The sequence below is a fragment of the Rhizoctonia solani genome, chromosome 10 (assembly GCF_016906535.1).
Source record: "Rhizoctonia solani chromosome 10, complete sequence".
Taxonomy (NCBI): Eukaryota; Fungi; Basidiomycota; class Agaricomycetes; order Cantharellales; family Ceratobasidiaceae; genus Rhizoctonia; species Rhizoctonia solani.
Window position 1 is genome coordinate 734,446 of NC_057379.1, and position 15,790 is coordinate 750,235.

At 47.0% G+C, this 15,790-nt stretch overlaps 5 protein-coding genes across 5 annotated transcripts; 2 read left to right on the top strand and 3 right to left on the bottom strand.

Annotated features, from left to right (window-relative positions):
• Window positions 1-1,587: 1,587 nt before the first annotated feature.
• Window positions 1,588-5,722, top strand: RhiXN_08410 (uncharacterized protein; the record flags this gene model as incomplete). Its single annotated transcript, XM_043328226.1, has 13 exons — window positions 1,588-1,709; window positions 1,759-1,868; window positions 1,934-2,008; window positions 2,064-2,230; window positions 2,287-2,353; window positions 3,636-3,813; window positions 3,867-3,925; window positions 3,990-4,055; window positions 4,113-4,273; window positions 4,331-4,397; window positions 4,450-4,478; window positions 5,326-5,618; window positions 5,683-5,722. The coding sequence occupies 13 exons, from the start codon at window positions 1,588-1,590 to the stop codon at window positions 5,720-5,722; spliced, it is 1,434 nt and encodes a 477-aa protein (XP_043183611.1).
• A 1,322-nt stretch (window positions 5,723-7,044) lies between these two features.
• Window positions 7,045-7,482, bottom strand: RhiXN_08411 (uncharacterized protein; the record flags this gene model as incomplete). The annotated part of the gene is made up of 2 exons (XM_043328227.1): window positions 7,045-7,209; window positions 7,264-7,482. The coding sequence occupies 2 exons, from the start codon at window positions 7,480-7,482 to the stop codon at window positions 7,045-7,047; spliced, it is 384 nt and encodes a 127-aa protein (XP_043183612.1).
• A 1,198-nt stretch (window positions 7,483-8,680) lies between these two features.
• RhiXN_08412 (uncharacterized protein) lies at window positions 8,681-9,134 on the top strand (the record flags this gene model as incomplete). Its single annotated transcript, XM_043328228.1, has 2 exons — window positions 8,681-8,773; window positions 8,838-9,134. The coding sequence occupies 2 exons, from the start codon at window positions 8,681-8,683 to the stop codon at window positions 9,132-9,134; spliced, it is 390 nt and encodes a 129-aa protein (XP_043183613.1).
• A 649-nt stretch (window positions 9,135-9,783) lies between these two features.
• Window positions 9,784-10,905, bottom strand: RhiXN_08413 (WD40 domain-containing protein; the record flags this gene model as incomplete). The annotated part of the gene is made up of 1 exon (XM_043328229.1): window positions 9,784-10,905. One exon carries the CDS (start codon window positions 10,903-10,905, stop codon window positions 9,784-9,786), a length of 1,122 nt encoding a protein of 373 aa, XP_043183614.1.
• Window positions 10,906-11,291: 386 nt separating this feature from the next.
• RhiXN_08414 (peptidase C14) lies at window positions 11,292-14,401 on the bottom strand (the record flags this gene model as incomplete). The annotated part of the gene is made up of 8 exons (XM_043328230.1): window positions 11,292-11,624; window positions 11,702-12,079; window positions 12,131-12,314; window positions 12,571-13,531; window positions 13,588-13,669; window positions 13,726-13,773; window positions 13,823-14,143; window positions 14,198-14,401. The coding sequence occupies 8 exons, from the start codon at window positions 14,399-14,401 to the stop codon at window positions 11,292-11,294; spliced, it is 2,511 nt and encodes an 836-aa protein (XP_043183615.1).
• Between the last annotated feature and the right edge of the window lie 1,389 nt (window positions 14,402-15,790).

A 15,790-nucleotide genomic window follows, 5' to 3' on the forward strand; every position in this document is an offset into this window, starting at 1 on the left:
TTTACGCCGAACCGGACGCAAGCCCGCGACTCAAAACAAGCTTTATTTTGTTGGTTTATGTATCTGGCGTTCGTGAGAGTAATGAAACGTACATATTAATGTTGTTGTTGTCATAGTTTAACGATCGGACGGAGGCCAGTTGTGCCACAGAAGATAGGCAGTTGGCCCTCGGAGTCGACGTTACCGGGCATATATTTTACTTTTAATTGACTCACCCTGTGTTCGTGCCCAGCTTTCCCTTCCTTAGTATAAAAACGCTTTCGTTTGTAGTCAAACCTCAGCTGTTAAGGCCATTGTCTATGCACGACTGAGCTTCCCGTTTGTTTTTCTCTCGTCTTTAGATACAGTTTGCCGGCGTTGCGCATAATACCAGTAATACGCGCCTCATTTGCCATTCCGACGTCTCCCCGTAAGACGGCGTTATCGAACGGAATGGTTGGTCCGCCGCCCTCTCGTCCGCTAAAGCCGTCCCGCCCACGCTTAGTTCGCTCTCCCCCCTCGGCTCGTTTCCGCTCGCCTCCTCTCGTCTCGTCTCGCAACTACCCCTGCTCTCCCAATTCTCTGGAATTCATCACGACACACCGTTCGGACTTTCTAATATACATAAACTATTCCGGTATCATATTGAAAGGTCAGGATGCGTGCCCCGAGGAAGAAGCCCATTCTGATTTGGATCATAGCGACCACGAGGAGATCCAGGCTTGGCATGCAGAAAAATTCCGGTTAATCTCTAGCTATCGATAAAACTATTGTTCGTTCACCGGGACCACAACAGAGAACAACCAATAAAGAACTTCCGACAGCCACGTACTCATATAATGCACATTGTGGCTACTTCATAGCATATTTCAGACATACATATTTGAGTATGAAGTGATTTGAAACATCCAAAATGCTTCGGCAGACCCAACTCCTTGAATGATCGATAAGAACTTGACAACACATCTCAGCTTTAGCAAGTATCTCGCGGCATGAACAGCGCATCTAATCGTCTGACATGCTTCTTTTCTTGCTTATTCGAGTTTTTCCGCTCCCGATGTTCGCTAGGTATCGCCTAGAATACTCACTGGTCCGCTGGTAACTCCCACGGACTAGTGAGCTTTTATCAGTGAGGAATCCGTATCCGAACCGATTTATCTGCATATAAGGACATGCGTCATACTACATCAAGAAGATTTGATAACTAGAATCAAGGGCCTCCGTTAAAATTGAACTAAGAAGATGAGAGTTAAATCTTGTTCGACACAGCCGAAAACTTGAATCCTTTCTTCCAGTCGCTGGTTCTACTTCTAATTCAGGTATTCCGGGGTGTGGAACCGAACAAACTACATAACCCTTAATTATACGGCTCGGCGAGAAAACATTACGTATGTTTGTACTCAAGACGGACGAAATGCTCTACGCATAAACAAATGCTGATTGACAGCCCGGCCGAAGAATCGCTGAGTCGGCAAACAGGCAGACACTTGTTCTTCTCTATAATGTATATATACCCTCGGAAATCGATGGAAAATAAGCAGCAGCTCCCGCTCCCTTCGGTACAGCTGCCTCGTTCTGGTTTCTTAGCTTCGTTTCCTATAGCTAGAAATGCGTTTCATTTACCTCATCGTTCTTGCAACTCTTGCTTCTGCGTCCCCGTTCAGTGTTAACCGCACTGTCGAGCGTCGAGAGTTTATTCCTGAACCAACAGATGCAGTGATTGTGAGACAGTACCTTGACGAGCTCATAGTCGCACCGCCAGTGACCAACCCCCCTTAGCAAGTACTCCTCTCTCTACTTTCTGTTCCAAACTAACGTCAAGTTTAATAGTGAGCGTAAACAATTTGGACAGTGGATAACCATCGATGGGAAATGCGATACTCGCAAGGGTGAGCCCAGCTCCGGTCGCGTCGTCCTGAAAAAGCCCACGCTTACTATGTGGATATATAATTAGCTATTCTAAAGCGCGACGCGATCGACGATGTGATCCTGGACTCGGACTGTGGTATTGTCTCGGGTTCTTGGAGATGTACGTACTTTTTAGCTTTCCTCTACACAAACGCTGACTCTATCTCGGATACTAGCTGACTATGATGGCAAATTAATACTTGATAGACACGCACGGGGAATGGACATAGATCACATAGTCCCCCTTAAAGAAGCATGGGTTTCGGGGGCTTATAACTGGACAGCAGAAAGGAGAATAGAATTCGCTAACGATTTAATCAGACCTCAACTGCTTGCCGTTTCTGTAACTATTTTTTCCGGTCTATGCAGTAGAGGTGGAACTCATGAAATTCTCGACAGGCCCAGTCGAACCGGATGAAAGGCGGTAGAGATCCTTCCAAATGGATGCCTTCCTTCCGGGAGTTTCGTACGTATAAGTAACCAAAAGACAGAATTTTTTTTACTAAGAGCTTATCGATAGGCTGTCCTTATGTTCGGGCATGGATCCAAGTGAAACACTTTTATGGGTGAGTAGTATTAAGCACTAGTTGTACAAAGCCTAACAGGAATCCATGTAGACTAACGGTAGATCAAGATGAAAAGATGCATTGCTAAAGCTTGTCAAGAACTGCTAGCCGCGAGTTATCATTCGGCTGCTATGTATTGTACCATAAATGTAGCTCCAGACCCTTGTATACAGATTAGAGCAAGTGCTCTCGACATGACATTTATGCCAGTTCATTGACCTCAAAACACATCAATCATCACCTATAAAACCTAATAGGGCGAACACATAAACTTGCGCTCGTGAATATGCAAAGGCTACTATGCCAATTTATATCTGCGGATTAATGCACTAGTCTGGTCTTACAATATGTGTAACATACAACAACCTGAACGATGGATTCATCTTGAACTAAAATTTTCGTGTTGATCGATGTGACCACCGGATAACATAGCTACCCGGTCAGATAGCAAGCAACCCGGCAATGTCGAGTCGAATGCAAAGCTTGAGTATCTTAGTGCGAGGACAAATGACCAATGGTCACCAATTAGTCTTCCAATTCACTTGACAAATCTTCATCTTGACCAATAAGGATTTTCGGCTCCGGAAAAGGCTTGATTTGGTTGACTTCCCATAGCATGCTGTCAATGTTTGACAGCTCTGTGTCTTCTATTAACAGATAACCACACGTCCTAATGGATTGATGCGCATGTAGTTGATATATTGGATTGCGCAATGAGATCGTAATACAATTCAGGTTGAAACTAGGGGTCGACACTTTCTTCACTGAATGGTAAGGAAGAGGAAACAAAATCACACCCTGTGCTGCTCAAGAGGGTATAGAGCTTTTTTCTTTACCTTCCATCGCTTTCCCTTGCCTCGCACTCGGACATTACGGAATGTAGAAGCGAACAAGACCTATAAGATTTAATTTTCGAACTTGAGAAGAAAAATGTTACGTATATTTGTACGGAACACAACCGAATCTGGTAGGCATAGACGTACACAGATTGACGGCTCTGTATCCGGAGGATCGCCCAGCCGACACTCCATATGCCACCTGCCCGGGATGACATTGATAATAGAGTACGCACGAGTAGATAAGCTTCATTCAGAGGAACACCTCTGAGTGGCACCCTCCGCTCTCTTCTAGTGCTAGTACCTCCCCCCAGCCATTTACTCGGTACTCTCATTCTTTTCCTAGTAGCAGAAATGCGCTCCGTCTACCTGATTTCTCTGGCAGTTCTAGCCACTGCATCCCCTCTTGGTATTGACCCGACCATCGAGCGTCGAGGAAGTCTCCCGACTCCGGTTAGCGTAGCCACAGCAAAAGAGTATCTCAGTGAATTGAAGGTTGCAGAGCCGGTGCTTGACCCCCCTTAGTGGGTATCTCCGTTTTTCTCGTCGTGTCTGTATGTTGACATAACTTGAGAAGTAAGCGCAGTGGATTTAAACACTGGATAACTATCGAAGGCAGATGCGATACACGGGAGAGTGAGTCAAGCTTCCTGCATGTTACTCTGGTTGAGGCTGATAAATGTAACCAGCTGTGTTGAAGCGGGACGCAACTTGAAATTACTGTCGATTCAGAATGCAAGCCCACGGCAGGACTTTGGACTTGTTAGTAGACGTCCCATTTCCTTGGCTTCTTTGAGAGTTCTAACATATTATCCTCAAACAGCGGACTATGACGGTCGATCCTTTACCAGTGCTACTAGCTTAGATATAGACCATATAGTTCCTCTGAAAGAGGGGTGGCAAGCGGGAGCGTACAACTGGACCGCAAAAAGGAGAGAAGAATTTGCCAACGACCTGATTAGACCACAACTAGTCGCCGTTTCCGTAAGTAGCTTGTCTTGTCTCAAGTGAGAGCTTGGAAATCCTGATGGAGACCTGCAGGCCAGCTCAAATCGAATGAAAGCAGATAAGGATCCTTCAAGATGGATGCCTTCCAATGAAGCATATCGTATGTTGGGATGCCTCGAGGCCAGAATGATTTACTAATCAAGTGATAATAGACTGTACTTATATTCGTGCATGGATCCAGGTGAAACATTATTACGAGTAAGATTCAGATTCCATCTTTCTTTTTAAGCGAGATCTGACAAGAAAATATCCAGGCTAACGATAGATTCAAGTGAAAAAGAGGCATTGGAAAGGTACATTAATCAGTGTTGATTTTAGTAGATGATGTACTTTTATTATGTTTGATAAATATGTACGCGCGGGTGGACCAAAATATATCAACCTGATGCTACCGATATGAAAAGTGCCTCGGTGATCGTGAAGGTACACAAATGTGCCAACGAATACTCTACGATAAACTATCGAATGAGCACCTAGCCTGAAGGTGATACATGCGTATTATATCGCGCCTCTACTGATTACATCAGACAAGATTGTGTCCATTAGTCCCCGCGGTCCATGGATCGTAAGTCCTCGGCAAAACCCCTCCTGACCTATCCAGGGGAGCGTGCAAGTCAGCCAGCGCACGCACGCGGCGCAGATCAGCCACGCCCAAACTTCCCGAACCAAAAATCCCGACGAGCGATCAAAGAAGCCCCGAGAGCGTCGTTGGGGCGGGGGGAGGGGGTGTTCCAAACCCCCATAGTTCTCGTAACACCGCCAAGGACCATTTATTTTTAAATTCGACGCCTTGGCTAGGCTTCGATAATCCTGTACCAGCGCCTGTTTTAATACAAACCACTAAGCGACTCGAGTTTAGAACCCTCCAAGGCTGATCGAACACACCGGGTGACGATCCCCGATTGACAGTTGTGTATTCAAAGAACCCACTAAACGGGCAAATCGGCGGTTACCGGAGAGAGGAGGGGGAAGGACACAGGGGTGAGGGTCATTGATTTACAAACCACGACGCATGACGTTTTATTTAGTTCGAGGGATTTAAGAAGCCCGAGAAACGACTAGTTGACGTTCCCCTGCCCACATACGCACACTCTCTTACCCACTCTTTCTCTCCCCGTGTAAGATCTTCCAGATTGTCCCTTGGCCTCTCATCCCCACCCCCCACACACCCAACTCGGCTAGACGCAAAAATGCGCTTCGCTTATTTGATTGCTCTTGCTGCTGTGGCATCTGCCTACCCATTGAACAGTGACTCTGCATTGGCAGAGGTAGCAGTAGTAAAGCGACAACCGACCCCAACACCCCCTAAAGATTCTGGAAAGTACGTTTGCTTACTCCAAGTAGTGTAGTAGTGCACGTCATGCTAATATGGCTATGCGCGATAGGGATACACCGACATCCCCTTCCTGGCGCGTCAAGGTTTAATAGCTCATCGTGAGCCGAGTGAATTGTGTTCCCGTCATCAGATCTATTTGGCCGGGACTGATGGTGTAATTAGTATCGTTGGGATAGGCCTGCTTGTGTCAATGGCGGCTGAACAATTCGATTTTCTATTTCTTTTCTTTTGGTTGGTTGGTTGATGTACAAGCGTACCGTATATCATAAACGTCTTTTTAATATACTGCGTTACTTGATCAATGCCCAAGATTTTGGAACGAACATATTTCGCAGCGTATGTTTTTCCGTATGCTCTTACCCTCGAGGGCCGTTTCGCTCGAGAAACGATCAACGAGTGTGTATAGCGTCGTCATCATCCTCAGTCGAAGAGGTGTGCCACAAAAGATCAACAGATAGCCGGCTGTCATGTGTAGATCTCATGGTGACTTCTTTCAGCAACACGAGAGAGTTCCCTGGTCATGGGTCGGACACCTAGATAGGCTGATATGATAAACCGATGATCGTAGCGTGCTAGCTACTCACATCTTTTCGCTTAACACTCTATCTATCCGTTTGGGTGGATCAGTAGACTCGGAAAGTGTTCAAAAGGCATAGTTCAGCCTGGACAAAGTTTGCAGATAATAAGCATGTGGCTGCCAAGTGGCTAGCTTACAAAGCATCTCATTACAAATAATATTCTAGGCCAAACACACGCCGCCGCCTAGGCAACCGGTAATAGTCCAGGTGCAACGTTACCGGCCGATCGAACTTCTTCATGAACATTTCATGATCGTTCATAGAAAAACAATTAGCCATGTTATTCTCAATTGCACATGATGTCTGGTAGTAGTCGGAGAGGGGATCGGGGTTCCAGGTACAAGGGCATTGCCATGATGATTGGCGCTAACCCATGACCACACTCACGTTTGTATGCTTAGATGACGACAACGTCCGTTATCCAACATTGATTCTACTCGATCAAATGCAAGCGGAACGAGTGACAGACTCGAACATATTCGCACGGAGAAACTCGGAATGCGATACGAACAAAAAGCGTAAGGCGTACAGTCCAACATCAAACATAAAAATTAAACACCTGGGCAAAACAGATGATTCACAGAATATAATGTAAGAGGCGTGGGGGGTGGTGGTAAAACACTTGTAGTCGTAACGGGGGTCGTAAGAATCGTGAGAGGTCGTGAACAAGTCAAACCAGACGAAAAAACAAACACATGAGGACAAGTCGTGGAAACACAATAAATCAACCTGAAGAGGAACAGAGACAGTGAAAGAAGGAAACAAGGGAGGAGAAAGAGGGAAATGATTTTGGAGTTGCGGCTATTTGCCAGCAATGACGCCTCGACCGGGAATCAGCATTTTGGACGAATCTTTTCGTTCTCTGGGGTCCTGGCCATTGACGTTGCTCTCGCTCTGTCCTCGCGGTCGGCCAAATCAACTGTTCCCCGGGGTCTTGCCGAGGCGTCGTCCAGAGACCGTCGTCCAAAGTACGTCTCGTCATCTTCCTCCGAGTTGACCTGGTCATAGCAAGCACGTCAGCTAAAATCGAGTAAATTCACGAATAAACGGACCCATCGGGCGAGCTCCTCCTCGAGACGCTGTTCCTCCTGGGGATTGAGTTGGAGATTCTCCTTGCCGTGCTCAGCATGCAAGCGCATAAGATCGCTCAAGGATCGGCTGCCTCCGGGAGTGCCATCTGGGAGCAGCCTCGAGTTGGAAGGGGGCGTGGATGGGGCAGGGGTAGTGCGGTCCCAGTCTTCGGAAAAGGAGGTGCTGCCGGGCTCAGCCATCGTTGTTCGAACGGGTGTGGTGTGGGAAAGGAACGGACGGGGTGGTCCACTAGTCGTACAAACAAGGCCGTCTCGGTCAATCTGCCCAGCCGGGGGTGAGAGGAGGAGAGGGTAACAGTCGTGGAAAAAAAAAAGTTCAGGCGGGCCTTGTCTTTGGATGAAAATAAACAGAACCCGGTGCGTGTGTCTCGTCCACGATCAGCGAAGCGCCCTTCTGGAAAAACACATAGGAACACAATGTGGCTGTGTTTCCCCGCTCGTGTTGCGCCCTGTTTGGCTTGAATTGAGAGAAAGGGAACTTGGGCGAACATTTATTTCCGAAATGCAAAATATGTGTTCAATGCACGGACATAGGACTCCCGATGTAGGAAGATCGGGGTGATATGCGAGCATTTGACAGTGGCGTTTGCGGGTTTCCCTTTCAAGGGCATCATACTGGAAGCCTTGGGCTATGGTGGGAGACTACGCGGTGAACTCTCTTATATGTATAAAGGGCCATTGATATTCACTGTTAGACATGGACAACATGCTTATTCCGTATTCTCGAGTACACCCTCTCGATAAGTACAGCAATCAGGCACCCCGCCAGGGGTGCACAATCAATACTCTAAAATGGCCATCTTGAAATCTGCGTGGTCACTAAGATAAAGTACTCTATCAAGCAAAGGGAAAGAGATATTAATATTGATATAACTGAGCCTAGTGCAGTAGACTCTCGTTCCATGCTCGTTGATGCGCTCCAATCAAGGTGGCTGAAGCCGGGATTCCAGCCACCCTATTGGCTAAACGGTGATAAAATCCCTCAAAAGGATCATCGAATGAGCGAGCATGGAGTGAGAGTCTACTTTATATATGCTTGGCATAAGGTTCAAAAACAGCGGGTGACCATGATGATCGAGATACAAGGGAGTGTGATATGATATAGACTGATCGAATAACTCTCATACTCGAACTCCGCAAATTACTATAGTCGACATCGTTTTGCTCGTCGACAGGCTCCAATTAAAGTAGCTAGACCCAATATTCAAGTAATTTCATTGGCCCGATAGTGACAAACCCTTCAGAAGGAGCATGGAACGAGCGCATGGAGCAAGAGTCGACTGCATACGAAATGAGCCAACCCCGCCAGTAGCCACCTCGTTACGTAACCCCCCCACAAGCGCCAACACCGTTCTTCTCCAATCTTTCATCAAATGACATGAACGCTATCACCACCACCTCGATGACTTGGACCGAACCTCCAAAACGAACAGGTCTCCCGCCGGTTGCGAAATATGTCTGTGGCGCGGCTGTAAGTGCTTTTTTTGTAATCGAGAAATTTGCACTGGTTATATTTATATTTCGATTTCGTCTAGTTCATCCTATCAGCTGGCCTAGCCGTCCCGTTCTTTTACGCCAAATCTCGAGCTGTGGGTCCTAAAACCGGAGTCCATATATCAAGAAACGTAGCCGGAGGACCAAGCGCAGCATTACTCGGTCGTCCATCGCACCTCGGCTCGACACCAACCTTGACTCGCACCTCGGGCCCCAAAAACCCCACAGACGAACCCCCCGCAGATACACTTGGCGCAATCAAACATGCGTTCAAGGCTCTGGGAGCAGCGACGTTGATTGTGGAACTACGACCGGGTTGGGTGTTTTGGCTGTTGTAGTCGGAATGGGAATCACTACTGTGAGTATCGTAAATATTAACGTGGATGCTGTTTCTGACTTGAAAAAACGCACGATCTAATTTTGGTGGGTTAGGTTGGTCAATTTCATACACTTATGCGCTCTCTTGTTCGTTCTTCGTTTCCCGAGTTGAATGCGACGTTGCATGGCGTGCCCGATACTGCCGCCCAGGGACGAGTAGAAGTATGGGATAAGGAGCGTGGAAAAGGCACTTGAGGAGGCGTATGCAACGGGAGGAGTCAGAGCATGGATTGCCGAGGCGAGAATACAGTTGGAGAGGGAAAGAGCTGTCGCACAAAAGTTTGCAGAGTGGCAAAATCAGAAGAGAGCATAGAACAGTTTACTTTGAGGAAGTGGAGTCCGGTGAAATTAGTAAAGGTGCGTTTCAGTTCTGGGCAGAAAGTCGAGTCCTAACATTAAATACTGCAAATCATAGCACCATCTACATATGTGCATCTAAAAAATTGTATCCACACTATCAATCACAGATCAAAACCATGGAAAAGTGAATTTGCGAGTGCTACAGGAGAAAATACAGGTGGAATCAGTGGCGACCTAAAATCGTCGAGGAAGTAGGGCGGACCTCTCCAAGTTAATTTGACCAATCATTCGAGCAATTCGACTCAGCCTTTACATCGCCTTCTCCAGATAGCATTCTTGCCATTTGTCGCCGATATAAAATTCATCGGTGTTGCATGTTTCGGGAACGATGACTTGGCCGTCAAGAATAGTCAGGACGTTGCGCGGATCGAGAAACAGTCTCCCTCGCAAATCATGTGGAAGCCAGACTAGTAAGCGCGAGTTTTGATCGGTCACCCAGCCATCTTTGCGACAAACCCACAGTGGTGCTTCATCATCCGTTGATTCGGTCGTGATTGTGGTGTCCCACTTGCGGATAGAGGCGTCTTTCAACCCGGAGATAACGTATCGCCCGTCGGGAGAGAAGGCGACGGAATAGACCCCGCTATGCGCTTCAAAGGGAGGTGACTTGAGTTTTCGTGAGTCGACATCCCACAGACCTATCGTATGGTCGAGCGACCCAGAGGCAATGTATTTACCATCAGGGGAAAATGATAACGAAATAATTGACTTGGTGTGCCCAGAGAGTGCTTCACCAATTACCGTGCCGGTGGATACGTCCCACAATAATATCGTACCATCATCTGCGCCCGATGCAATGAGGTTCCCGTCGGGAGAAAATTGTACAGCATTGACTCCGCTAGTGTGTTTCGATCCCATCCAAATCAAAGCTTGCTTCTGCACATCCCATAGACCGACATTCTGATCGTTGCTACCAGATACGACTCGCACCCCATCTGGCGAAAACGAGACTGAAACAATCGAGTCTTTGTGGCCGATCCAAGAAACACTTGATATCTCATCTGCATGTAATTCCCATACACGCATAGTCCAATCATCGGAGCCGGAGACGAGCTGACTTCCGCCGGGTGAAAATGCAATGTCGGTAACCGCATCGGCATGGCCTGTGAGCGGGTCTCCGATAATCTCCCCGTTATGGGGGTTCCAAATGCGTATACTCTTATCGGCAGAAGCTGATGCAATTTTGGCACCATCGGGAGAGAATCTAACTGAGAAAATATCATCCTCGTGTGCGTATGGTATTTGGCGAATCAGTGCTCCAGAAACTGCATCCCACAGGCATATACTCCTATCATCTGAACTGGACACCGCTTGAGCACCGTCCGGTGAGAATGATACCGAGCGTACAACCTTGGTGTGTCCTTGATGCATAATGATCGGTCCTATTGATTATGCCGAGTGTCCCAAATGCGGATCGTACCATCTGCTGAGCCAGATATGAGTTGAGTACTATTAGGCAAGAAATGAACTGAGTTGACGTCGGCGGTATGGCTTGAAAAGGGACTAGATGCCACTGCGTGTGCCTATGATTTGTATTTTTGCGTCGGTCGTGGAATAAGCAAGCGACGACCCCTGAGGGTCCAGGGAGAGCGAAATAAATCGAGATGAATAGACACTGGCATCTACCGGAAACGGTCCGGCGAGTAAAGTACCATCCTGTGTACCCCATACTCGAACCGTCCTATCCATCGCGGAAGACACAAGGTATGACCCATTGGGAGAGAAACGCACACAACCGATAGGTGCCTCGTGCCCTGCTAGTGGACCGACCAATAAACTACCGGTCTTGGTGCTTCGTATGTAGATAAGGCAATTGGACCACCCGATGCGAGCTGCAAGCCATCTGTAGAAAACGAGATATCCCAGTAGTCATTGCCATAGAATCGCAGGTGTAAACTTGGTTGTTCCCCTTCATGCAAGTTCCACAGACAGATAGAACCATCGTTCGAAGCGGATGCTAAGAGTTTGTTGATGGGAGAGAAGAACAATCGATTGATTTGATCCGTGTGCTCGTGGATGGTGCTTATCAAAGCACCCCCGCCGGCAACATCCCATATGCATATAGTTCCATTGCTGGACCCTGAGGCAAGCTGGGCACCGTTAGAAGAGAACTCAATTGAGCCAACGATTCTGATTGAGCGTGACCTCCAAGAAGGTCAAAGGTTACCTCTCCGAGCCTTATATCCCAGACCTGAATAATGCCACCATAACCTGATGATGCAAGGCGTGTACCATCAGAAGATACTGCCATGCGCAATACATTGTATCCGACTGTCCAAACAGCAAGTGCGCCAGTTTCGCCTCTTGAATCCAACGCATGGGCTGCTACCGAACCTGGAAGTCCGTGGAACCTTCTGCGATGATGGAAAAGTAATTCGCTGTGCTTGGACGAAGCCGGAAGTAAAGAGAGATACAGGTGTGGTGTGCTCTGAGAGACTGGGCTGGCGGAGAAGGATATGACGAAGTTCTGAGCATCACGAATTGCCGTTTGCAGGTCAGCCAAGTTAGGTTCAATGCCCATGTTAGTATAAGTGGCAGTGTTGTACTATGATTTAGTTAGAATGATACCCCTTTGAATACAGTTAACATAGCCCACCGTGAGCCAATTTATCCCCTGCTGCACTGCGCCCGAAGCATTAGACACCCAACCCTTGAGGTTGACGAGCTCGATCCAAAATAGCAAGTGCTCGTAAAGGAATCTTTTTACGGCGTCCACCACTCCTTTGGAGATGGGAACCTCTTGTAAATGATCTGCCCAAAAGCGACAGGCATAGAACAATCTGAGGTCACAGATGCATCCAATCGACCTTGAAGGGTTTCAATGCTCTGTCTGAGTGATATGATGAATTTAGGTTGCAGATATTAAATCTGAGCTGTTCATGCATCAAGTTGAAGCAGCTACGGGATAAGAGATCGTCATGGACCGATTTATCGCAATAAAACCGGCCTGCTCGTTCTTTGCTGAACATGAAGTCAGGAAATGATACATGGAATATTGATACCGCTCCATTAGTCCTAGACAAGTGCAGTACTGACTGAAGTCGGTTGACTGCGTCCGTTACAATGGGCGAATTCATGCCAAGTACCTTTGATAGGGTCTCGATTGATACCGGCTCGCGCATACAAAGTGTAGCCCATAATACTTGGTATATTTCTGCCGCTTCGTCTTTGGCCAATCCTCCTTGTTCTAGTACATGCTCCAGGATACTTGTGTAAAGGGCGTCGGTTGTCCCGTCTTGCTCTGCATCCCTGGTGCCTGATTTGACCATAGCTAGGGTTGTTTCCAAGCGCTGACGACAGCGGTAGGCAGAAATTACAGGGCCGTGTCCACGGATATACCGAACCATCGTAGCCGCAATGATAAATAAATTCCCCGCATAAGCAGAGAGGCGTTCTATGTCTTGTGAATCCGGAGGAATATCCAATTCTTCGAGAGCTTGCTGGAGATAGATAGTGATATCTGCTTGTACGAGGGACTTCTCGATCTCATGTAGGTAAACGGCTTGGTGGACTGGGATAGACCAAAGCTTCTCCATTTGCTGCGTAATATTTGGCTCGGGGCGACTGGCCACGATGAATTTGATTGGCAGTTTTGAAGCGTTCTTGACGAGTAAGGACAAAATCTGCTCTCCACTGGAGCATTCATCCAGAGCGTCAATCACAACTATAACGTCAGCGGGTAAGGCGTCCTTGACGGATATGAGTGGCTTCAGTATCAGATTCTCAAATTGTACATTGATGTTCCTCTGCGCAATATTATGCGTCGCGCTCAGCACCTCGCATACTTTGTTTCGGTACGGGTTTGAGAACTCCGCTAGCTGGTATGCGATCGTTGGAAATACTCGATTGCCGTCACGACAGTCGGGAGAAACCCGAGAGCAAAAGAAACAGGCCCCGAGCTGCTTGGTGGACTCGAGCATGTGACAAAGGGTGTATGTAATGGTAGTCTTGCCGGTACCTGGCATGCCACTCATCCAGTATAACTTGAAGGTATCGACTTTGTTTGCCAGTCCATAAACCCTTTGATAATAGCTCGCCGAGTGCCAGGAGTACAGCCGCCACGGTAGGCTTCTGCAGAAAGCGCAGCATCGTACCAGGCGCTGGATGCAGGTAGGAGTTTATCGAGTAGCGATGTCTGGGTGTACACAATCTAGGTGGGTAGTGGAGCCCAATTGATACGAAGATTCTTACCATATGATGTTCATGTACGGAGCTCCATGTACTCAGAGATATGTCGATCTACATCGCAGTCAGAAAGGATATCACGTCTGTAGGTCTAGAATTTCACCTGAAGTTGACGAAAGAGTGACTCGACTCTGCGGTAACTTTGCAGTATTCGATCTTCATCACCCAATGCGTTTGCGATCCTGCTTGTTCCACTTCTACCTTGTTGTGTTTTGATGGATTGTGTTTCTTCTTCAATAGCGCTACTCACATCGGTTAACATCATTTTGTTGCTCAGGCTTGGGGTTACTTGCCGTGAGATTTTAACTATCGAGTGAGCCATCCAAGTAGGGTTTGTCCGACGGACACATCCTAGCAAGGTGTCCATATGTGACTGTAGCTCCGACGCGATTTGTTTGTACTCGCGCAGGTTCTGCTTCGATATCTACTCACACCCATCAATAATCATATCTTCCTATAAAATGTCTCCAAGCATTACCACAGTATTTCGAATAACATCTCGTAATCCGCCAATTGCTGCCTTTAGCGGAGGGAAAACTTCAATTGTAGTCTCTAGCATAGCGAGTGTATTATCCAAGGCGCGGATATCGCCCAATTTGTGTGGGCGATCCAAGCCCGAGAGCGAGTCGAGGAAATCATTCCGCAAAGACCTAAAACGGTCTCGCAATCGATTGGATTCCATAGGCTGTCACAGTCAAAGAGAAGACAGGATGAATTCAATCAGATCGTTAGTCGAGTAAAATTTGGTCGATCTTGATGTGGCTACAATGTGTCGAATACACATGTCGCGGCGTACTTCACTCCAGTGGCAGCTGATCCGAGAGATTGGTATCACCTTGCTTACCGAAGCTTCTTCTTTCTCTACTTACGGAATGGAATCTAATCGGGTAAGGTAGGAGGTGTTTGCTAGCCATGAAGGTGGAAATACCAGATTAATTAATGATGTAATGGGAGGATCGAGAGGCACACGGAAATGTAATAATACGGGGCGATGTATATATTAATTGAGTAGGGCAGACATGAATATAATTTTGTGAGATCTGACAAAAATTAGAGAGCAATAAGAGTTTGAGGGAGAGTTTTAAGCTTAGAATATGACGAAGAGATGGTCAAAGGATGTATGTTTAATGTCATGTTTTCCAACTAATATTTAAACCAGCCACTTTCCGATCACAGTTCAGACATATGTGCGGTCTCAATCAATAATACCCGTCCTCGGGCACCATCCTTTCGGCGTTCATGTTAGAGAAATGAGCAAGCTTTCTTCAATGCATCCCCCAAGCTATTTGATAGCCTATTCAATTAGTTCTAATCGACAGTACGTGCTGCCCATACCTACCTGAACTCAGCGCACGCACGCGCGATATTTTGGTTTCGGCGTGGGGATCGAGCGTTTTACCTCCCAATACTCCGCCTGCTAGCACTATCAGATGTACAATCAGAGCTCCTGCTAAAGAGCCAGAGATACCAAGATCGTTCTTTTGTGGATCGAGTGAACATCTAAACCGATGCGAGATGAACAAGAACAGCCGAGACCGTAGCTGGGGCCAAATAGCTTTCCAAGGTTGTAGATAACTGGAGAGCACACGTAGGGGACATCGAAGATCAATGAGCTTTAGAAACTGTGTTAGGAAACGCAGAAAACATACACTCGGCGCACTCAAAAACGATCGACTCATCTTCTCTGTGTCCGTTTGAAATCTTCAGTCGTTGACAGTCAAAATGGAGAAGGAATGAGCCTTGCATGATCAAGCCTGGACTATTCACTTTCCCCAATCGAGCCTCACATCCTTGTCATTCAAGCAAAGAATTATCAAAGATGAGCGGGCAAGGTGTGAATTTAATCAATGAAGCAGCTGAAGTAACGGTCGTGATGAATAAAGTTGTAAGGGAGTGACTAGATGGATATATTGAGGCTTACATCTAATAGTTGAGAGGACTTGTCAAGAAACGCATAAATACATCAATGAAATGTACGGTACGTATATTTTTGAAACAATACGGTCCTTGCGGCTTATATAATCACAGCTTGAAGCTGACATCAACTTTCCCCGTGTCACATTTCAAACAT